The sequence below is a fragment of the Entelurus aequoreus genome, linkage group LG14, assembly GCF_033978785.1.
Source record: "Entelurus aequoreus isolate RoL-2023_Sb linkage group LG14, RoL_Eaeq_v1.1, whole genome shotgun sequence".
Taxonomy (NCBI): domain Eukaryota; kingdom Metazoa; phylum Chordata; class Actinopteri; order Syngnathiformes; family Syngnathidae; genus Entelurus; species Entelurus aequoreus.
The window spans coordinates 34,865,970-34,888,032 of record NC_084744.1 but is presented as its reverse complement, the minus strand read 5'-3'; the positions used below and the strand labels follow the sequence as shown (position 1 = coordinate 34,888,032).

Genomic DNA, 22,063 nt, shown 5'->3' with positions numbered 1-22,063 from the left:
AGTTTACACCAGTTATTCCCCAGTTTACCCGAGTTTTACCCAGTTCTAACAAAGCTTTTATCTGAATTTTACCCTAATTTTAACTGTTTTACCCCAGTTTTAACCAAAGTTTACAGCAGTTATTCCCCAGTTTACCCGAGTTTTACCCAGTTCTAACAAAGCTTTTATCTGAATTTTACCCTAGTTTTAACTGTTTTACCCCAGTTTTAGCCAAAGTTTACACCAGTTATTCCCCAGTTTACCCGAGTTTTACCCAGTTCTAACAAAGCTTTTATCTGAATTTTACCCTAGTTTTAACTAAGTTTTACCCCAGTTTTAACCAAAGTTTACAGCAGTTATTCCCCAGTTTACCCGAGTTTTACCCAGTTCTAACAAAGCTTTTATCTGAATTTTACCCTAGTTTTAACTAAGTTTTACCCCAGTTTTAACCAAAGTTTACAGCAGTTATTCCCCAGTTTACCTGAGTTTTACCCAGTTCTAACAAAGCTTTTATCTGAATTTTACCCTGGTTTTAACTAAGTTTTACCCCAGTTTTAACCAAAGCTTACAGCAGTTATTCCCCAGTTTACCCGAGTTTTACCCAGTTCTAACAAAGCTTTTATCTGAATTTTACCCTAGTTTTAACTAAGTTTTACCCCAGTTTTAACCAAAGTTTACACCAGTTATTCCCCAGTTTACCCGAGTTTTACCCAGTTCTAACAAAGCTTTTATCTGAATTTTACCCTAGTTTTAACTAAGTTTTACCCCAGTTTTTACCAAGTTCTACCACAGTTTTAATGTAGTTTTACCCAAATATTACTGGAGTTTTACCGCAGTGGTAAGTCATCATTCATTCACACTTTGATGGTGTGGCCAGCGTGCTAACTGTTAGCATGTCCACAGCTGCCATGATGAACGTTCCTCATGGAGATGCCTCTCCTCACCTGCCTGTCACCTGTGTCAACAACACCCTGATGGCCAGCAAGGTGTCAGAGCTGGGGTGTGTGTGTGGGGCGCTAGACATGGCACCTCCAGACTACACCTTCATGCACAACACACAGGTATGATCACCTGTGCACACACACACACACACTGCAAGTAATATCACCTGTGCACCACACACACACACGTACTTAGGGTGTGGTGTTGTGTCCCTAATGTTGTGTCCTCTGGGTACTTAGGGTGTGGTGTTGTGTCAAGTCAAGCTGTCCAACGGTCTGATCGTTCACGGACCACAGTGCCAGTCAGAGAACGAGGCCAAAGAAAAAGCTGCTTTCTTCGCCTTACAAAGATTGGTATGACATGATTTCATTGGCCTTACAAAGATTGGTATGACATGATTTCATTGGCCTTATAAAGATTGGTATGACATGATGTCATTGGCCTTACAAAGACTGGTATGCCATGACGTCATTGGCCTTACAAAGATTAGTATGACATGATGTCATTGGCCTTACAAAGATTGGTATGACATGATTTCATTGGCCTTACAAAGATTGGTATGACATGATGTCATTGGCCCTACAAAGATTGGTATGACATAATTTCATTGGCCTTACAAAGATTGGTATGCCATGACGTCATTGGCCTTACAAAGATTGGTATGACATGATTTCATTGGCCTTACAAAGATTGGTATGACATAATTTCATTGGCCCTACAAAGATTGGTATGACATAATTTCATTGGCCTTCCAAAGATTGGTATGACATGATGTCATTGGCCTTACAAAGATTGGTATGACATGATGTCATTGGCCTTCCAAAGATTGGTATGACATGATGTCATTGGCCTTACAAAGATTGGTATGACATGATTTCATTGGCCTTACAAAGATTGGTATGACATGATGTCATTGGCCTTCCAAAGATTGGTATGACATGATGTCATTGGCATTCCAAAGATTGGTAAGACATGATGTCATTGGCCTTCCAAAGATTGGTATGACATGATGTCATTGGCCTTACAAAGATTGGTATGACATGATTTCATTGGCCTTACAAAGATTGGTATGACATGATGTCATTGGCCTTCCAAAGATTGGTATGACATGATGTCATTGGCCTTACAAAGATTGGTATGACATGATGTCATTGGCCTTCCAAAGATTGGTATGACATGATGTCATTGGCCTTTCAAAGATTGGTATGCCATGACGTCATTGGCCTTACAAAGATTGGTATGACATGATGTCATTGGCCTTACAAAGATTGGTATGACATGATGTCATTGGCCTTCCAAAGATGGGTATGTCATTCATCATGATGTGATCAAACTATGTCCAGAGTTCACTGGGCCCAAGCTTCCCTCTCCAAGCTCCAGTTTACCGCGGTGGCGTTGAACACCTGCAGGCTCCGTCCATCAGAGCCATCTTCAACCAGCCAGGTGAGGAACGTAACTGAGGTCAAAGTGATGTCGTCATGGCAACGCTGCTGCTTTCAGGTGGCTTGATGATGCCGCCCCAGGCCTGTGGCCCCGCCCCTTTGTGGGCGGTACCTCTTCCTGCTCACCTGCACCACCAGAACCAAAACTTCTACAGAGCAGCGGGTGTGTTTCCTGTGCGGCCGCACCATGTTGCACCTGTGGGCTCGCACCATGTTACACCTGTGGGCTCGCACCATGTTGCACCTGTGGGCTCGCACCATGTTGCACCTGTGGGCTCGCACAAGCAGTTCATCCCCTTGCAGGTCAGAGAACACCACTTTTCACTCTTACTTTTTACTCAACTTTGACCCAACTTTGACTCAACTTTGACCCAACTTTTACTCAACTTTTACTCAACTTTGACCCAACTTTGACCCAACTTTGACCCAACTTTGACTCAACTTTGACCCAACTTTGACTCAACTTTGACCCAACTTTGACTCAACTTTGACTCAACTTTGACCCAACTTTGACTCAACTTTGACTCAACTTTGACCCAACTTTGACCCAACTTTGACCCAACTTTGACTCAACTTTGACCCAACTTTGACTCAACTTTGACCCAACTTTGACTCAACTTTGACTCAACTTTGACTCAACTTTGACCCAACTTTGACTCAACTTTGACTCAACTTTGACCCAACTTTTACTCAACTTTGACCCAACTTTGACCCAACTTTGACCCAACTTTGACCCAACTTTGATTCAACTTTGACCCAACATTGACCCAACTTTGACTCAACTTTGACCCAACTTTGACCCAACTTTGACCCAACTTTTACTCAACTTTGACCCAACTTTGACCCAACTTTGACCCAACTTTGACCCAACTTTGACTCAACTTTGACCCAACTTTTACTAAACTTTGACCCAACTTTGACCCAACTTTGACCCAACTTTGACCCAACTTTGACTCAACTTTGACTCAACTTTGACCCAACTTTGACTCAACTTTGACTCAACTTTGACCCAACTTTTACTCAACTTTGACCCAACTTTGACCCAACTTTGACTCAACTTTGACCCAACTTTGACCCAACTTTGACTCAACTTTGACCCAACTTTGACTCAACTTTGACTCAACTTTGACCCAACTTTGACTCAACTTTGACCCAACTTTGACCCAACTTTGACTCAACTTTGACTCAACTTTGACCCAACTTTGACCCAACTTTGACCCAACTTTGACCCAACTTTGACTCAACTTTGACTCAACTTTGACCCAACTTTGACTCAACTTTGACTCAACTTTGACCCAACTTTGACTCAACTTTGACCCAACTTTGACCCGACTTTGACCCGACTTTGACCCAACTTTGACCCAACTTTGACCCAACTTTGACCCAACTATGACTCAACTTTGACTCAACTTTGACCCAACTTTCACTCAACTTTGACCCAACTTTCACTCAACTTTGACCCAACTTTGACCCAACTTCCACTCAACTTTGACCCAACTTTGACCCAACTTTGACCCAACTTTGACCCAATTTTGACTCAACTTTGACCCAACTTTGACCCAACTTTGACCCAACTTTGACCCAACTTTGACTCAACTTTGACTCAACTTTGACCCAACTTTGACCCAACTTTCACTCAACTTTGACCCAACTTTGACCCAACTTTGACCCAACTTCCACTCAACTTTGACCCAACTTTCACTCAACTTTGACCCAACTTTCACTCAACTTTGACCCAACTTTGACCCAACTTCCACTCAACTTTGACCCAACTTTGACCCAACTTTCACTCAACTTTGACCCAACTTTGACCCAACTTTGACCCAACTTTCACTCAACTTTGACCCAACTTTGACCCAACTTTGACCCAACTTTGACCCAACTTTGACCCAACTTTGACTCAACTTTGACTCAACTTTGACTCAACTTTGACCCAACTTTCACTCAACTTTGACCCAACTTTGACCCAACTTTGACTCAACTTTGACTCAACTTTCACCCAACTTTGACCCAACTTTGACTCAACTTTGACCCAACTTTGACTCAACTTTGACCCAACTTTGACCCAACTTTGACTCAACTTTGACCCAACTTTGACCCAACTTTGACCCAACTTTGACCCAACTTTGACCCAACTTTGACCCAACTTTGACTCAACTTTGACCCAACTTTGACTCAACTTTGACCCAACTTTCACTCAACTTTGACCCAACTTTCACTCACCTTTGACCCAACTTTGACCCAACTTTGACCCAACTTTGACCCAACTTTGACTCAACTTTGACCCAACTTTGACTCAACTTTGACCCAACTTTGTGGGCTCGCACCATGTTACACCTGTGGGCTCGCACCATGTTGCACCTGTGGGCTCGCACCATGTTGCACCTGTGGGCTCGCACAAGCAGTTCATCCCCTTGCAGGTCAGAGAACACCACTTTTCACTCTTACTTTTTACTCAACTTTGACCCAACTTTGACTCAACTTTGACCCAACTTTTACTCAACTTTTACTCAACTTTGACCCAACTTTGACCCAACTTTGACCCAACTTTGACTCAACTTTGACCCAACTTTGACTCAACTTTGACCCAACTTTGACTCAACTTTGACTCAACTTTGACCCAACTTTGACTCAACTTTGACTCAACTTTGACCCAACTTTGACCCAACTTTGACCCAACTTTGACTCAACTTTGACCCAACTTTGACTCAACTTTGACCCAACTTTGACTCAACTTTGACTCAACTTTGACTCAACTTTGACCCAACTTTGACTCAACTTTGACTCAACTTTGACCCAACTTTTACTCAACTTTGACCCAACTTTGACCCAACTTTGACCCAACTTTGACCCAACTTTGATTCAACTTTGACCCAACTTTGACCCAACTTTGACTCAACTTTGACCCAACTTTGACCCAACTTTGACCCAACTTTCACTCAACTTTGACCCAACTTTGACCCAACTTCCACTCAACTTTGACTCAACTTTGACCCAACTTTGACCCAACTTTGACCCAACTTTGACCCAACTTTGACCCAACTTTGACCCAACTTTGACTCAACTTTGACTCAACTTTGACCCAACTTTCACTCAACTTTGACCCAACTTTCACTCAACTTTGACCCAACTTTGACTCAACTTTGACTCAACTTTGACCCAACTTTGACCCAACTTTGACTGAACTTTGACCCAACTTTGACCCAACTTTGACCCAACTTTGATCCAACTTTGACCCAACTTTGACTCAACTTTGACCCAACTTTGACTCAACTTTGACCCAACTTTGACTCAACTTTGACCCAACTTTCACTCAACTTTGACCCAACTTTGACCCAACTTTGACCCAACTTTGACCCAACTTTGACTCAACTTTGACTCAACTTTGACTCAACTTTGACCCAACTTTGACCCAACTTTGACCCAACTTTGACTCAACTTTGACCCAACTTTGACCCAACTTTGACCCAACTTTGATCCAACTTTGACCCAACTTTGACTCAACTTTGACCCAACTTTGACTCAACTTTGACCCAACTTTGACTCAACTTTGACCCAACTTTCACTCAACTTTGACCCAACTTTGACCCAACTTTGACCCAACTTTGACTCAACTTTGACCCAACTTTGACCCAACTTTCACCCAACTTTGACCCAACTTTCACTCAACTTTGACCCAACTTTGACCCAACTTTGACTCAACTTTGACCCAACTTTGACCCAACTTTGACCCAACTTTGACCCAACTTTCACTCAACTTTGTCCCAACTTTGACCCAACTTTGACCCAACTTTGACCCAACTTTGACCCAACTTTCACTCAACTTTCACTCAACTTTGACCCAACTTTGACCCAACTTTCACTCAACTTTGTCCCAACTTTGACCCAACTTTGACCCAACTTTGACCCAACTTTCACTCAACTTTGACTCAACTTTCACTCAACTTTGACCCAACTTTGACTCAACTTTGACCCAACTTTGACTCAACTTTGACTCAACTTTGACTCAACTTTGACCCAACTTTGACTCAACTTTGACTCAACTTTGACCCAACTTTGACTCAACTTTGACCCAACTTTGACTCAACTTTGACTCAACTTTGACCCAACTTTGACCCAACTTTGACCCAACTTTGACTCAACTTTGACTCAACTTTGACCCAACTTTGACCCAACTTTGACTCAACTTTGACCCAACTTTGACTGTAGTTTTACCCAAGTTTACTCTAGTTTTACCCAAGTTTTACCCAATATTTACTCTAGTTTTACTCTAGTTTTACTCTAGTTGTACCCAAGTTTTACTCTAGTTTTACCCAAGTTTTACCCAAGTTTTACTCTTAAAAACTGGAGTAAAACTTGGGTAAAACTGCGGGATTGCCATCTTGGTGAAGGAGAGGTGGTGTAATCCTGGACATGTTACTGTTAAGGAGTGTGTTTGTATGCCGGACATTGAACTTCTGGCTGTTGGAATTCGACCATATTGTTTGCCAAGGGAGTTTACTTGTGTAATCTTCATCGGAGTGTATGTTCCTCCTTCTGCTGACAAAGCTGTTGCTTGTGACACCATTTATGCCGCTGTTGCTAAGCAACAGACCAAACATCCCGATGCCCTCATTCTCCTTTCGGGTGACTTTGATCATGTTTCTTTGGACTCTATTTCACCCACTTTCCATCAATATGTGCACTGTGCAATAAAACTCTGGACCTGCTTTATGCTAATTCAAAAGATGCATACTGCCCTAACACCCCCCCGGGACGGTCTGATCACAATCTGGTGTTTTTAACACCTCAATATGTTCCTGCTGTGAGGAGGCGGCCCGTTTCAACAAAGTCAGAGCAAAGGAGAAGCCAGGAGGCATGCATTGCTTTACAGGATTGCTTTGAGACTACAGACTGGGAAGTACTCTGTAAGCCTCACGGGACAGACATTGACAGCATCACAGACAGCATCACAGACTACATCAATTTCTGTGAGGACTCCATCATCCCTACAAAAACTGTCCACTGTTACCCAAATAACAAGCCCTGGATCACCAGCCAGCTAAAGGTGCTGCTGAATAAAAAAAAGAAGCTAGCCTTCAGATCTGGTGATCGGGACGAGTTGAGGAGGATTCAGTGGCAGCTTAAAGTTCAGCTGCGAGAAGGGAAAGATGCCTACAGGAGGAAGCTAGAGGCTAAGCTCCAACAGAACAACACTCATGATGTGTGGAAGGGCATGAAAGCCATCACAGGCTTCAACAACAAAGCCTAACTGCTGGATGGGGGTGTAGATAGAGCCAACCAGCTGAATTTGTTTTTCAATAGATTTAGCAATACACCCCTTACTGGCCCTCCCCCCACTACTCCTGTCCTCACACCTCCCCTGACCATCAATCCACAAACTCCTTCTCTGTTACCTGCCACCGCTGTTTCTTTTCCCCCCTCCCCCACTTCCACCCCCACTGTGAAAGCCAGCCCGGTGTGTCTGACACCTGGCCATGTGAGACGACAGCTGGAGAGAGTCAACCCAGCCAAGTCAGCAGGCCCTGACTGAGTCAACCCCTGGGTTCTGAAGACTTGTGCTGCTCAGCTAACTGAGATCCTGCACTTCATCTTCAACCTGAGTCTGAAGTTAGAAAGGATACCAGCACTATGGAAAACATCCTGCATGGTGCCGGTGCCCAAGAATCCCATCCCATCGGGCTTGAACGACTTTAGACCTGTTGCCCTGACGTCCCAGGTCATGAAGGTCCTCGAGAGACTTATGCTGGATCAGCTGAGACCCCTGGTGGCTCCTTCCCTGGATCCTCTACAGTTTGCATATCAGCCCCATGTAGGAGTGGATGATGCTGTTATCTACCTGCTGCATGGTACTCACTCTCACCTGGATGGTGGGAAGGGCTCTGTGAGGATCATGGTCTTTGATTTCTCCAGTGCCTTTAACACCATTCAGCCAATTCTGATGAGTGACAAGTATGGGTGTCAGTTCATCCATTGTCTCCTGGATCACTGATTACTTGTCTGACAGGCCCCAGTTTGTGCGACTGGGGAGCTCCCTGTCGGATACTGTGGTCAGTGGTGTAGGTGCTACACAGTCCTGTCTCCTTTCCTGTTCACCCTGTACACCTCAGACTTCCAGTACAGTTCCAGGTCCTGGCACCTGCAGAAATACTCTGACGACTCTGCTGTGGTCGGGTGTATCAGAGGGACAGGAATTGGACACTGATCGCTGACTTTGTGGAGTAGTCTCAGGCGAACCATCTGGTCCTTAATGTGGACAAGACCAAGGAGCTGGTCATCGACTTCAGGAAGAGAGTGACCCCGGTGGAGCCCATCAAGATCCGGGGCCGGGAGGTGGCAGTAGTGGAGCAGTATAAGTACTTGGGAGTCCACTTGAACAGCAGACTGGACTGGAAGGACAACTGCAAAGCTGTTTACCTGCTGTATAATCACTGGCCATACAGCAATAGATGACATCTGTCTATTACCTGATGATATCAGTCTATTACCTGTATAAAACACTGGCCATACAGCAATAGATGACATCTGTCTATTACCTGATGATATCAGTCTATTACCTGTATAAAACACTGGCCATACAGCAATAGATGACATCTGTCTATTACCTGATGATATCAGTCTATTACCTGATGAGCTAGTGTGTTGAACAATTTCCCTTGTAGATCATTAGTTTGTCTAAGTCTAAGTTTTACCCAAGTTTTACTCTAGTTTTACCCAAGTTTTACTCTAGTATTACCCAAGTTTTACTCCAGTTTTACCCAACCTTGACCCAACTTAGCAACTTTGACTCTAGTTTTACCCAAGTTTACTCTAGTTTTACCAAAGTTTTACTCTAGTTTTACCAAAGTTTACTCTAGTATCACCCAAGTTGTACTCTAGTATTACCCAAGTTTTACTCCAGTTTTACCCAACCTTGACCCAACTTAGCAACTTTGACTCTAGTTTTACCCAAGTTTACTCTAGTTTTACCAAAGTTTTACTCTAGTTTTACCAAAGTTTACTCTAGTATTACCCAAGTTTTCTCTAGTATTACCCAAGTTTTACTCTAGTACTACCCAAGTTTTACTCTAGTAATACCCAAGTTTTACTCCAGTTTTACCCAACCTTGACCCAACTTAGCAACTTTGACTCTAGTTTTACCCAAGTTTACTCTAGTTTTACCAAAGTTTTACTCTAGTTTTACCAAAGTTTACTCTAGTATCACCCAAGTTTTACTCTAGTATTACCCAAGTTTTACTCTAGTATTACCCAAGTTTTACTCCAGTTTTACCCAACCTTGACCCAACTTAGCAACTTTGACTCTAGTTTTACCCAAGTTTACGCTAGTTTTACCAAAGTTTTACTCTAGTTTTACCAAAGTTTACTCTAGTATTACCCAAGTTTTCTCTAGTATTACCAAAGTTTTACTCTAGTACTACCCAAGTTTTACTCTAGTAATACCCAAGTTTTACTCCAGTTTTACCCAACTTAGCAACTTTGACTCTAGTTTTACCCAAGTTTACTCTAGTTTTACCAAAGTTGTACTCTAGTTTTACCAAAGTTTACTCTAGTATTACCCAAGTTTTACCCAAGTTTTACTCTAGTATTACCCAAGTTTTACTCCAGTTTTACCTAACCTTGACCCAACCTTGACACAACTTTGACTCAATTTTGACCCAACTTTGACTGTAGTTTTACCCAAGTTTACTCTAGTTTTACCCAAGTTTACTCTAGTTTTACCCAAGTTTACTCTAGTTTTACCCAAGTTTTATTCACGTTTTACCCAAGTTTTACTCTAATTTTACCCAAGTTTTACTCTTGTTTTACCCAAATTTTACTCTAGTTTTACCCAAGTTTTACTCTAGTTTTACCCAAGTTTTACTCTAGTTTTACCCAAGTTTACTCTAGTTTTACCCAAGTTTACTCTAGTTTTACCCAAGTTTTATTCACGTTTTACCCAAGTTTTACTCTAATTTTACCCAAGTTTTACTCTTGTTTTACCCAAATTTTACTCTAGTTTTACCCAAGTTTTACTCTAGTTTTACCCAAGTTTTACTCTAGTTTTACCCAAGTTTTTCTCTAGTTTTTCTCTAGTTTTACCCAAGTTTTACACTAGTGTTACCCAAGTTTTACGCTAGTGTTACCCAAGTTTTACCCCACTTTTACTCCACTTGTACTCTACCTTTACCCAACTTTTACACAGGTTTTACTCGAGTACTAAGAGTAGTAGAAAGAGAGTATTACTACAAAGACTATTAAGAGTAGTAGAAAGTATTACTACAAAAAAGTACTAGGATGGGTACTACAAAAAGTACTAAGAGTAGCAGAAAGTAAGTATTACTACAAACAAGTACTAAGATGAGTACTACAAAGAGTACTAGGAGTAGTAGGAAGTGAGTATTACTACAAAGAGTAGTAGAAAGTGAAGTATTACTACATAGAGTAGTAGAAAGTGAAGTATTACTACATAGAGTAGTAGAAAGTGAAGTATTACTACATAGAGTAGTAGGAAGTGAGTATTACTACAAAGAGTACTAGGAGTAGTAGAAAGTGAAGTATTACTACAAAGAGAAGTAGAAAGTGAAGTATTACTACATAGAGTAGTAGAAAGTGAAGTATTACTACATAGAGTAGTAGAAAGTGAAGTATTACTATATAGAGTAGTAGAAAGTGAAGTATTACTACATAGAGTAGTAGAAAGTGAAGTATTACTACATAGAGTAGTAGAAACTGAAGTATTACTACAAAGAAGTAGAAAGTGAAGTATTACTACATAGAGTAGTAGAAAGAGAGTATTACTACATAGAGTAGTAGAAAGTGAAGTATTACTACATAGAGTAGTAGAAAGTGAAGTATTACTACATAGAGTAGTAGAAAGTGAGTATTACTACATAGAGTAGTAGAAAGTGAAGTATTACTACACAGAGTAGTAGAAAGTGAGTATTACTACACAGAGTAGTAGAAAGTGAAGTATTACTACATAGAGTAGTAGAAAGTGAAGTATTACTACATAGAGTAGTAGAAAGTGAGTATTACTACATAGAGTAGTAGAAAGTGAAGTATTACTACATAGAGTAGTAGAAAGTGAAGTATTACTACATAGAGTAGTAGAAAGTGAAGTATTACTACATAGAGTAGTAGAAAGTGAGTATTACTACATAGAGTAGTAGAAAGTGAAGTATTACTACACAGAGTAGTAGAAAGTGAAGTATTACTACACAGAGTAGTAGAAAGTGAGTATTACTACATAGAGTAGTAGAAAGTGAAGTATTACTACATAGAGTAGTAGAAAGTGAAGTATTACTACATAGAGTAGTAGAAAGTGAAGTATTACTACATAGAGTAGTAGAAAGTGAAGTATTACTACATAGAGTAGTAGAAAGTGAGTATTACTACATATAGTAGTAGAAAGTGAAGTATTACTAGGGGAGTAGTAGAAAGTGAAGTATTACTACATAGAGTAGTAGAAAGTGAGTATTACTACATAGAGTAGTAGAAAGTGAAGTATTACTACATAGAGTAGTAGAAAGTGAAGTATTACTACATAGAGTAGTAGAAAGTGAAGTATTACTACATAGAGTAGTAGAAAGTGAGTATTACTACATAGAGTAGTAGAAAGTGAAGTATTACTACATAGAGTAGTAGAAAGTGAAGTATTACTACATAAAGTAGTAGAAAGTGAAGTATTACTACATAGAGTAGTAGAAAGTGAAGTATTACTACAAAGAAGTAGAAAGTGAAGTATTACTACATAGAGTAGTAGAAAGTGAGTATTACTACATAGAGTAGTAGAAAGTGAGTATTACTACATAGAGTAGTAGGAAGTGAAGTATTACTACATAGAGTAGTAGAAAGTGAGTATTACTACATAGAGTAGTAGAAAGTGAAGTATTACTACATAGAGTAGTAGAAAGTGAAGTATTACTACATAGAGTAGTAGAAAGTGAGTGTTACTACATAGAGTAGTAGAAAGTGAAGTATTACTACACAGAGTAGTAGAAAGTGAAGTATTACTACACAGAGTAGTAGAAAGTGAGTATTACTACATAGAGTAGTAGAAAGTGAAGTATTACTACATAGAGTAGTAGAAAGTGAAGTATTACTACATAGAGTAGTAGGAAGTGAAGTATTACTACATAGAGTAGTAGAAAGTGAGTATTACTACATATAGTAGTAGAAAGTGAAGTATTACTAGGGGAGTAGTAGAAAGTGAAGTATTACTACATAGAGTAGTAGAAAGTGAGTATTACTACATAGAGTAGTAGAAAGTGAAGTATTACTACATAGAGTAGTAGAAAGTGAAGTATTACTACATAGAGTAGTAGAAAGTGAAGTATTACTACATAGAGTAGTAGAAAGTGAAGTATTACTACATAGAGTAGTATAAAGTGAAGTATTACTACATAGAGTAGTATAAAGTGAGTATTACTACATAGAGTAGTAGAAAGTGAAGTATTGCTACATAGAGTAGTAGAAAGTGAAGTATTACTACATAGAGTAGTAGAAAGTGAAGTATTACTACATAGAGTAGTAGAAAGTGAAGTATTACTACAAAGAGAAGTAGAAAGTGAAGTATTACTACATAGAGTAGTATAAAGTGAAGTATTACTACATAGAGTAGTAGAAAGTGAGTATTACTACATAGAGTAGTAGAAAGTGAAGTATTACTACATAGAGTAGTAGAAAGTGAAGTATTACTACATAGAGTAGTAGAAAGTGAAGTATTACTACATAGAGTAGTAGAAAGTGAGTATTACTACATAGAGTAGTAGAAAGTGAAGTATTACTACACAGAGTAGTAGAAAGTGAAGTATTACTACACAGAGTAGTAGAAAGTGAAGTATTACTAGAAGTATTACTAGAGTGAAGTGTGATGTTGTTGATCAGGTGACCAAGAAGCGGGTGTTGGCCAATAAGAAGAGTCAGGAGTTCTACAGCGCCGCCCAATCAGCGGCCAGGAGAGGCCAGGACACGCCCCCTGGTCAATCACACGCTCAGAAGCCCAGAGAAGACCAGTCGTCTCCTCGCGCAGAGGCTGTTGCCACGACAACGGCAGACCCGCACACTCCCCCCCGGCCAAATAAACCCTCAACTGGCCACACCCCCGGCTCCGCCTCCAAAAGGAAACACAGGAAACTGGCTGTCAACTTTGAGTCGGGTAAAGTGTCGGAGCAGTGATGTCATATCTTCATGTAACATGCTAACTCTAGCAACATGCTAACTTGAAAAATATACACATTTTAGCACCATGCCAACTATATCAACATGCTAACTCTAGCAACATGCTAACTTGAAAAATATACACATTTTAGCACCATGCCAACTATATCAACATGCTAACTTTAGCAACATGCTAACTTGAAAAATATACACATTTTAGCAACATGCCAACTATATCAACATGCTAACTCTAGCAACATGCCAACTATATCAACATGCTAACTCTAGCAATATGCTAACTCTGGCAACATGTCAACTTTTGCAACATGCTAACTTGAAAAATATACACATTTTAGCAACATGCCAACTATATCAACATGCTAACTCTAGCAACATGCTAACTCTGGCAACATGTTAACTTTTGCAACATGCTAACTTGAAAAATATACACATTTTAGCAGCACGCTAATTTAAGCAATGTACCTACTTTAGCACCATGCCAACTATATCAACATGCTAAGTTTAGCAAGATACCACCTTTTGCTACTTTTACGAAATGTTAACGTAGGCAACATGTTTACTTTAACATGCTCATTTTAGCAACATGTTAACTTTAACACGCTAGCTTTAGCAACATGTTAACAGAAGCAACATGTTAACTTTAGCAAGAAGTTAACTTTAACATCATGCTAGCTGTAGCAACATGTTCACTTTACCAACATGCTAATTTTAACATGTTTACTTTAGCGTCACGCTGACTTAAACAACATGCCAAATTTTGCAACATGCTAACTTTGGTCAAATGTTTACTTGTTATGGTAACTTTAAGAACATGTTAACTCTGGCAACATGCTTACATTGTAGCATCATGCTAACTTTAGCATACAGGACAACTTTAGCAACATGTTAACTGGAGCAACATACTTACTTAAGCAACATGCTAACTTTAATGTTTACTTGTTATCGTCACTGTAACTTTGACAAAATGCTAACTCTAACAACATGCTTACATTGTAGCATCATGCTAACTTTAGCATACATGACAACTTTAGCAACATGTTAACTGGAGCAACATGCTTACTTAAGCAACATGCTAACTTTAATGTTTACTTGTTATCGTCACTGTAACTTTGACAAAATGCTAACTCTAACAACATGCTTACATTGTAGCATCATGCTAACTTTAGCATACATGACAACTTTAGCAACATGTTAACTGGAGCAACATGCTAACTTTGATAACATGTTTACTTGTTATCGTCACTGTAACTTTGACAAAATGCTAACTCTAACAACATGCTTACATTGTAGCTTAATGCTAACTTTGACATGCATGTTAACTTTAGCAACATGCTAACTGAAGCAACATGTTTAATTTTGCAAAATGTTTACTTTAGCAAGACGCTAACTTTAGCAACATGCTAACTTTGGCATCACGTTAATTTTGGCGACATGTTTACGTTTTAGCATCATGCTAACTTTAGCAACATGCTAACTTTGACATCACATTAATCTTGGCGACATGTTTACGTTTTAGCATCGTGCTAACTTTAGCAACATGCTAACTTTGGCATCACATTAATTTTGGCGACATGTTTACGTTTTAGCATCATGCTAACTTTAGCATACATGACAACTTTAGCAACATGTTAACTGGAGCAACATGCTAACTTTGATGACATGTTTACTTGTTATCATCACTGTAACTTTGACAAAATGCTAACTTTTAACAACATGCTTACATTGTAGCTTAAGTTTGACATGCATGTTAACTTTAGCAACATGCTAACTGAAGCAACATGTTTAATTTTGCAAAATGTTTACTTAAGCAAGACGCTAACTTTAGCAACATGCTAACTTTGGCATCACGTTAATCTTGGCGACATGTTTACGTTTTAGCATCATGCTAACTTTAGCAACATGCTAACTTTGGCATCACATTAATCTCGGCGACATGTTTACGTTTTAGCATCATGCTGACTTTAGCAACATGCTAACTTTGGCATCACATTGATTTTGGCGACATGTTTACATTTTAACATCATGCTAACTTTAGCAACATGCTAACTTTGGCATCACATTAATTTTGGTGACATGTTTACGTTTTAGCATCATGCTAACTTTAGCAACATGCTAACTTTAGCAGCCAAAACTGTAAGATTTGCTGTGTTTTGATTTAAAAGTGATGTCATCTTTTCCTCGCCTTTGAAGGGCAAACTACAAATAGAAGTCAGAGAGTAGCTCCGCCCCCTTTGGTTTTCTTCAGAGGACTAAGTTTGGATGTAAAACTACTTCTTTGAAGACTAATTTGGTTAAAACACTTTTTAAATCTGCATGATCAGAGACTATTTTCTTGTTTTCATTCTGTACTTTTTTACATTTGCTTGTCTGTGGGAGTCAATATTTACTCCTGACTTAGTACAGTCCATCTTCAAGATAGTCAATATTTACTCCTGACTTAGTACAGTCCATCTTCAAGATAGTCAATATTACTCCTGACTTAGTACAGTCCATCTTCAAGATAGTCAATATTACTCCTGACTTAGTACAGTCCATCTTCAAGATAGTCAATATTACTCCTGACTTAGTACAGTCCATCTTCAAGATAGTCAATATTACTCCTGACTTAGTACAGTCCATCTTCAAGATAGTCAATATTACTCCTGACTTAGTACAGTCCCTCTTCAAGATAGTCAATATTACTCCTGACTTAGTACAGTCCCTCTTCAAGATAGTCAATATTACTCCTGACTTAGTACAGTCCCTCTTCAAGATAGTCAATATTACTCCTGACTTAGTACAGTCCAACACGTGACTAATCCTTTTATTTGTGTTGTTGACTTTTTATTTCTTGTAATATTTGTCCTGCTATGTTGTACAAGCTCTGATAGTCATGTGATCATGTTCAATTAAATGATTCTATGCTTTGGAAACGTCTCCTTGGTCTTTGTTCTGGTCCTGGCTCTTCTGGTCTTGACCAAATCCAAGGTCACCTTGGACATTCTCCTTCAAACATTTGGTTTTATTCTGCTCTTGTTTGGAGGACCAAGTATTTACTTCATGATTGGACTAAGTCCACCTGTGATCACCTTGTTTTATTCACGACTAAGTTGGACTATTTGTGTTTGGAGGACCAAGTATTTACTCCATGATTGGACTAAGTCCACCTGTGATCACCTTGTTTTATTCACGACTAAGTTGGACTATTTGTGTTTGGCGGACCAAGTATTTACTTCATGATTGGACTAAGTCCACCTGTGATCACCATGTTTTATTCACGACTAAGTTGGACTATTTGTGTTAGGAGGACCAAGTATTTACTTCATGATTGGACTAAGTCCACTTGTGATCACCATGTTTTATTCACGACTAAGTTGGACTATTTGTGTTTGGAGGACCAAGTATTTACTTCATGATTGGACTAAGTCCACCTGTGATCACCATGTTTTATTCACGACTAAGTTGGACTATTTGTGTTTGGAGGACCAAGTATTTACTTCATGATTGGACTAAGTCCACCTGTGATCACCATGTTTTATTCACGACTAAGTTGGACTATTTGTGTTTGGAGGACCAAGTATTTACTTCATAATTGGACAAAGTCCACCTGTGATCACCTTGTTTTATTCACGACTAAGTTGGACTATTTGTGTTTGGAGGACCAAGTATTTACTTCATGATTGGACTAAGTCCACCTGTGATCACCATGTTTTATTCACGACTAAGTTGGACTATTTGTGTTTGGAGGACCAAGTATTTACTTCATGATTGGACTAAGTCCACCTGTGATCACCATGTTTTATTCACGACTAAGTTGGACTATTTGTGTTTGGAGGACCAAGTATTTACTTCATGATTGGACTAAGTCCACCTGTGATCACCATGTTTTATTCACGACTAAGTTGGACTATTTGTGTTAGGAGGACCAAGTATTTACTTCATGATTGGACTAAGTCCACCTGTGATCACCATGTTTTATTCACGACTAAGTTGGACTATTTGTGTTTGGAGGACCAAGTATTTACTTCATGATTGGACTAAGTCCTCCTGTGATCACCATGTTTTTTTCACGACTAAGTTGGACTATTTGTGTTTGGAGGACCAAGTATTTACTTCATGATTGGACTAAGTCCACCTGTGATCACCATGTTTTTTTCACGACTAAGTTGGACTATTTGTGTTAGGAGGACCAAGTATTTACTTCATGATTGTACTAAGTCCACTTGTGATCATCATGTTTTATTCACGACTAAGTTGGACTATTTGTGTTTGGAGGACCAAGTATTTACTTCATGATTGGACTAAGTCCACCTGTGATCACCATGTTTTATTCACGACTAAGTTGGACTATTTGTGTTTGGAGGACCAAGTATTTACTTCATGATTGGACTAAGTCCACCTGTGATCACCATGTTTTATTCACGACTAAGTTGGACTATTTGTGTTTGGAGGACCAAGTATTTACTTCATGATTGGACAAAGTCCACCTGTGATCACCTTGTTTTATTCACGACTAAGTTGGACTATTTGTGTTTGGAGGACCAAGTATTTACTTCAGGATTGGACTAAGTCCACCTGTGATCACCATGTTTTATTCACGACTAAGTTGGACTATTTGTGTTTGGAGGACTAAGTATTTACTTCATGATTGGACTAAGTCCACCTGTGATCACCATGTTTTATTCACGACTAAGTTGGACTATTTGTGTTTGGAGGACCAAGTATTTACTTCATGATTGGACTAAGTCCACCTGTGATCACCATGTTTTATTCATGACTAAGTTGGACTATTTGTGTTTGGAGGACCAAGTATTTACTTCATGATTGGACAAAGTCCACCTGTGATCACCTTGTTTTATTCACGACTAAGTTGGACTATTTGTGTTTGGAGGACCAAGTATTTACTTCAGGATTGGACTAAGTCCACCTGTGATCACCATGTTTTATTCACGACTAAGTTGGACTATTTGTGTTTGGAGGACTAAGTATTTACTTCATGATTGGACTAAGTCCACCTGTGATCACCATGTTTTATTCACGACTAAGTTGGACTATTTGTGTTAGGAGGACCAAGTATTTACTTCATGATTGGACTAAGTCCACCTGTGATCACCATGTTTTATTCACGACTAAGTTGGACTATTTGTGTTTGGAGGACCAAGTATTTACTTCATGATTGGACTAAGTCCACCTGTGATCATCATGTTTTATTCACGACTAAGTTGGACTATTTGTGTTAGGAGGACCAAGTATTTACTTCATGATTGTACTAAGTCCACTTGTGATCATCATGTTTTATTCACGACTAAGTTGGACTATTTGTGTTTGGAGGACCAAGTATTTACTTCATGATTGGACTAAGTCCTCCTGTGATCACCATGTTTTATTCACGACTAAGTTGGACTATTTGTGTTTGGAGGACCAAGTATTTACTTCATGATTGGACTAAGTCCACCTGTGATCACCATGTTTTATTCACGACTAAGTTGGACTATTTGTGTTTGGAGGACCAAGTATTTACTTCATGATTGGACTAAGTCCACCTGTGATCACCTTGTTTTATTCACGACTAAGTTGGACTATTTGTGTTTGGAGGACCAAGTATTTACTTCAGGATTGGACTAAGTCCACCTGTGATCACCATGTTTTATTCACGACTAAGTTGGACTATTTGTGTTTGGAGGACTAAGTATTTACTTCATGATTGGACTAAGTCCACCTGTGATCCCCATGTTTTATTCACGACTAAGTTGGACTATTTGTGTTAGGAGGACCAAGTATTTACTTCATGATTGTACTAAGTCCACTTGTGATCATCATGTTTTATTCATGACTAAGTTGGACTATTTGTGTTTGGAGGACCAAGTATTTACTTCATGATTGGACTAAGTGCACTTGTGATCACCATGTTTTATTCACGACTAAGTTGGACTATTTGTGTTTGGAGGACCAAGTATTTACTTCATGATTGGACTAAGTCCACCTGTGATCACCATGTTTTTTTCACGACTAAGTTGGACTATTTGTGTTTGGAGGACCGAGTATTTACTTCATGATTGGACTAAGTCCACCTGTGATCACCTTGTTTTATTCACGACTAAGTTGGACTATTTGTGTTTGGAGGACCAAGTATTTACTTCATGATTGGACTAAGTCCACCTGTGATCATCATGTTTTATTCACGACTAAGTTGGACTATTTGTGTTAGGAGGACCAAGTATTTACTTCATGATTGGACTAAGTCCACCTGTGATCACCATGTTTTATTCACGACTAAGTTGGACTATTTGTGTTTGGAGGACCAAGTATTTACTTCATGATTGGACTAAGTCCACCTGTGATCACCATGTTTTATTCACGACTAAGTTGGACTATTTGTGTTTGGAGGACCAAGTATTTACTTCATGATTGGACTAAGTACCTGGTCACTGTTCTCAGCCTCACCAAAGCCCGCGAAAACAACCCCCACCCCCGAACCCCCTACCTGCCCCCCCCCCCTCTCCAACTCCGCCCCTCCCCCATCACCTGGCTGATGAACAATGGGCCTCACTCCCCCTCCCCCAAGCCTCTCCATCCAAACAGTGAACTGGACTGGACTGCTCTACAACTTCAATAACAACCAACATGGCCATCCCTCCTTTTTCCGGACATTACCTTTCCACAGCGGACTCTGATGTTCTTTTTGGTTCCAGTGGCCTACACATCATCCACCTTAATGTGAACAGCCTCTCTGGAACCAAACTCGACCAAATCAGAGAAACGTTCCTCAACACGAAGGTAAAAATCTTGTGTTTCTCTGAAACCAAATTTGATCAAAGTGTTTCTGACTCAGAGATAGAGATAGAAAACTTCTCGGTTATCAGAAAGGACAGGAATAAACATGGTGGGGGTGTTTGTATGTATATTCACCAGGATATTAAATACATAACTCGCACTGATCTCAACCACAATGGGGCGGAAATCAAATTTAAAAACGCTAAGCCGGTACTAATAGGGACTGTTTACAGACCCCCTAATCAGAGTGACTTCTATGGTGCTCTGGAGGAGTGCTTAGCTCTGGTAGACAACGTGGAGAAAATTATAACTGGAGATCTGAACACAGATATTCAACACAGAGATGCACCTGTCTTCAAATCTTACAGCAAGCTGTGTAATCGGCATGGTCTCTCCCAGCTACCTACAAGGGTGATTCCACCCAATCAACCATAGATCTCATTCTCACATCAGACCGGTATAACATAATCATGATCTGTGGTCTTAGCGACCACTATCTAACCTTCTGCACCCGCAAAATAGCTGAACCCAAAGCCAACGGCCACATAACAGCCAAATCCAGATCCCTTAGAAAATACTCCAGTGATAATTTCAACCTAAAATGAGATGAGTGGGACTGGTCCCCTGTGCTCACGAGCAACCTGGTCCATGTTGCTTGGGATCGCTTCAAAACAGTCAGCTGGTATCAGACAATACCTGATACCAGCAGGGCCGAGTCATCCGCAAACAAGAACAATTCACAGTCGCATGCCGATGACGTGTCGTTTATGTATATTAGGAACAGTAAATACCCGAGGTACCCTAGCACCTCCAAAACCCTCAAATCTAAACTCCAAACATCCCAGAACAAGCTAGTCAGATTACTTCTAGACCTCCACCCCAGATCCCACCTCACTCCTACCCACTTCTCCAAAGTGGGCTGGCTCAGGGTGGAGGACAGAGTTAAACAACTTGCACTGAGCCTAGTCTATAAAATCTGTTACACCTCCCTGATACCGAAGTACATGTCAAACTACTTCCTTAACGTAAATGACCGCCATAACCTCAAGTGGACCCCGACTTAAACAAGTTGACAAACTTATTGGGGTGTTACCATTTAGTGGTCAATTGTACGGAATATGTACTGTACGGTGCAACCTACTAATAAAAGTTTCAATCAATCAATCAATCAATCTACTTTGATACTTTACTGCTGGTCTAATGAATGTCATCATTGTGATTTTGACCCATATTATGGGTTATTTGACCTCTAACACTGTCTCTTCATCCTCCGGGTAGTCCAAAGAGGACTCACAGTCGGCAAATCCGGGTCACGGCACCAATTGAAAGAATTCTCGTGTTTCTGTTGTTGGACACAATTTGATTCTGCTAGGTCCCAAGGAGTTCAGTTTTAGATCTTAGCCCCTTGTACCAAGATGGTTCTTAGTCCATGGCACACCCACACCTCCTTGTAGACCCGAAGAGAGGTCTGGTAAAGCTGTCCTTGGTAATCAAGGAGACAGGTCTTAGAGACTTAGTCACTATCTAACTTAGTCAACATCTGACTTAGTCACTATCTGACTTAGTCACTATCTGACTTAGTCCACATCTGACCTAGTCAACATCTGACTTAGTCAACATCTGACTTAGTCAACATCTAACTTAGTCAAAATCTGACTTAAGTCAACATCTGACTTAGTCAACATCTAACTTGGTCCACATCTGACCTAGTCAACATCTGACTTAGTCAACATCTAACTTAGTCAAAATCTGACTTAGTCACTATCTAACTTAGTCAACATCTAACT

At 39.8% G+C, this 22,063-nt stretch overlaps 1 protein-coding gene across 1 annotated transcript in view; it reads left to right on the top strand.

The window, feature by feature from the left end:
- The window catches only part of LOC133664278 (5'-3' exoribonuclease 1-like), a 45,330-nt gene extending 28,895 nt beyond the window's left edge, over nt 1-16,435 (top strand). Inside the window, exons 20-25 of the mRNA XM_062068790.1 lie at nt 883-1,040; nt 1,161-1,274; nt 2,265-2,364; nt 2,422-2,666; nt 4,676-4,783; nt 13,230-16,435. Of these exons, the coding sequence (XP_061924774.1) occupies nt 883-1,040; nt 1,161-1,274; nt 2,265-2,364; nt 2,422-2,666; nt 4,676-4,783; nt 13,230-13,520 (1,016 nt within the window). The 3' untranslated portion in view covers nt 13,521-16,435. The remainder of the gene's footprint in view (nt 1-882; nt 1,041-1,160; nt 1,275-2,264; nt 2,365-2,421; nt 2,667-4,675; nt 4,784-13,229) is intronic.
- The last annotated feature ends 5,628 nt before the right edge of the window (nt 16,436-22,063 follow it).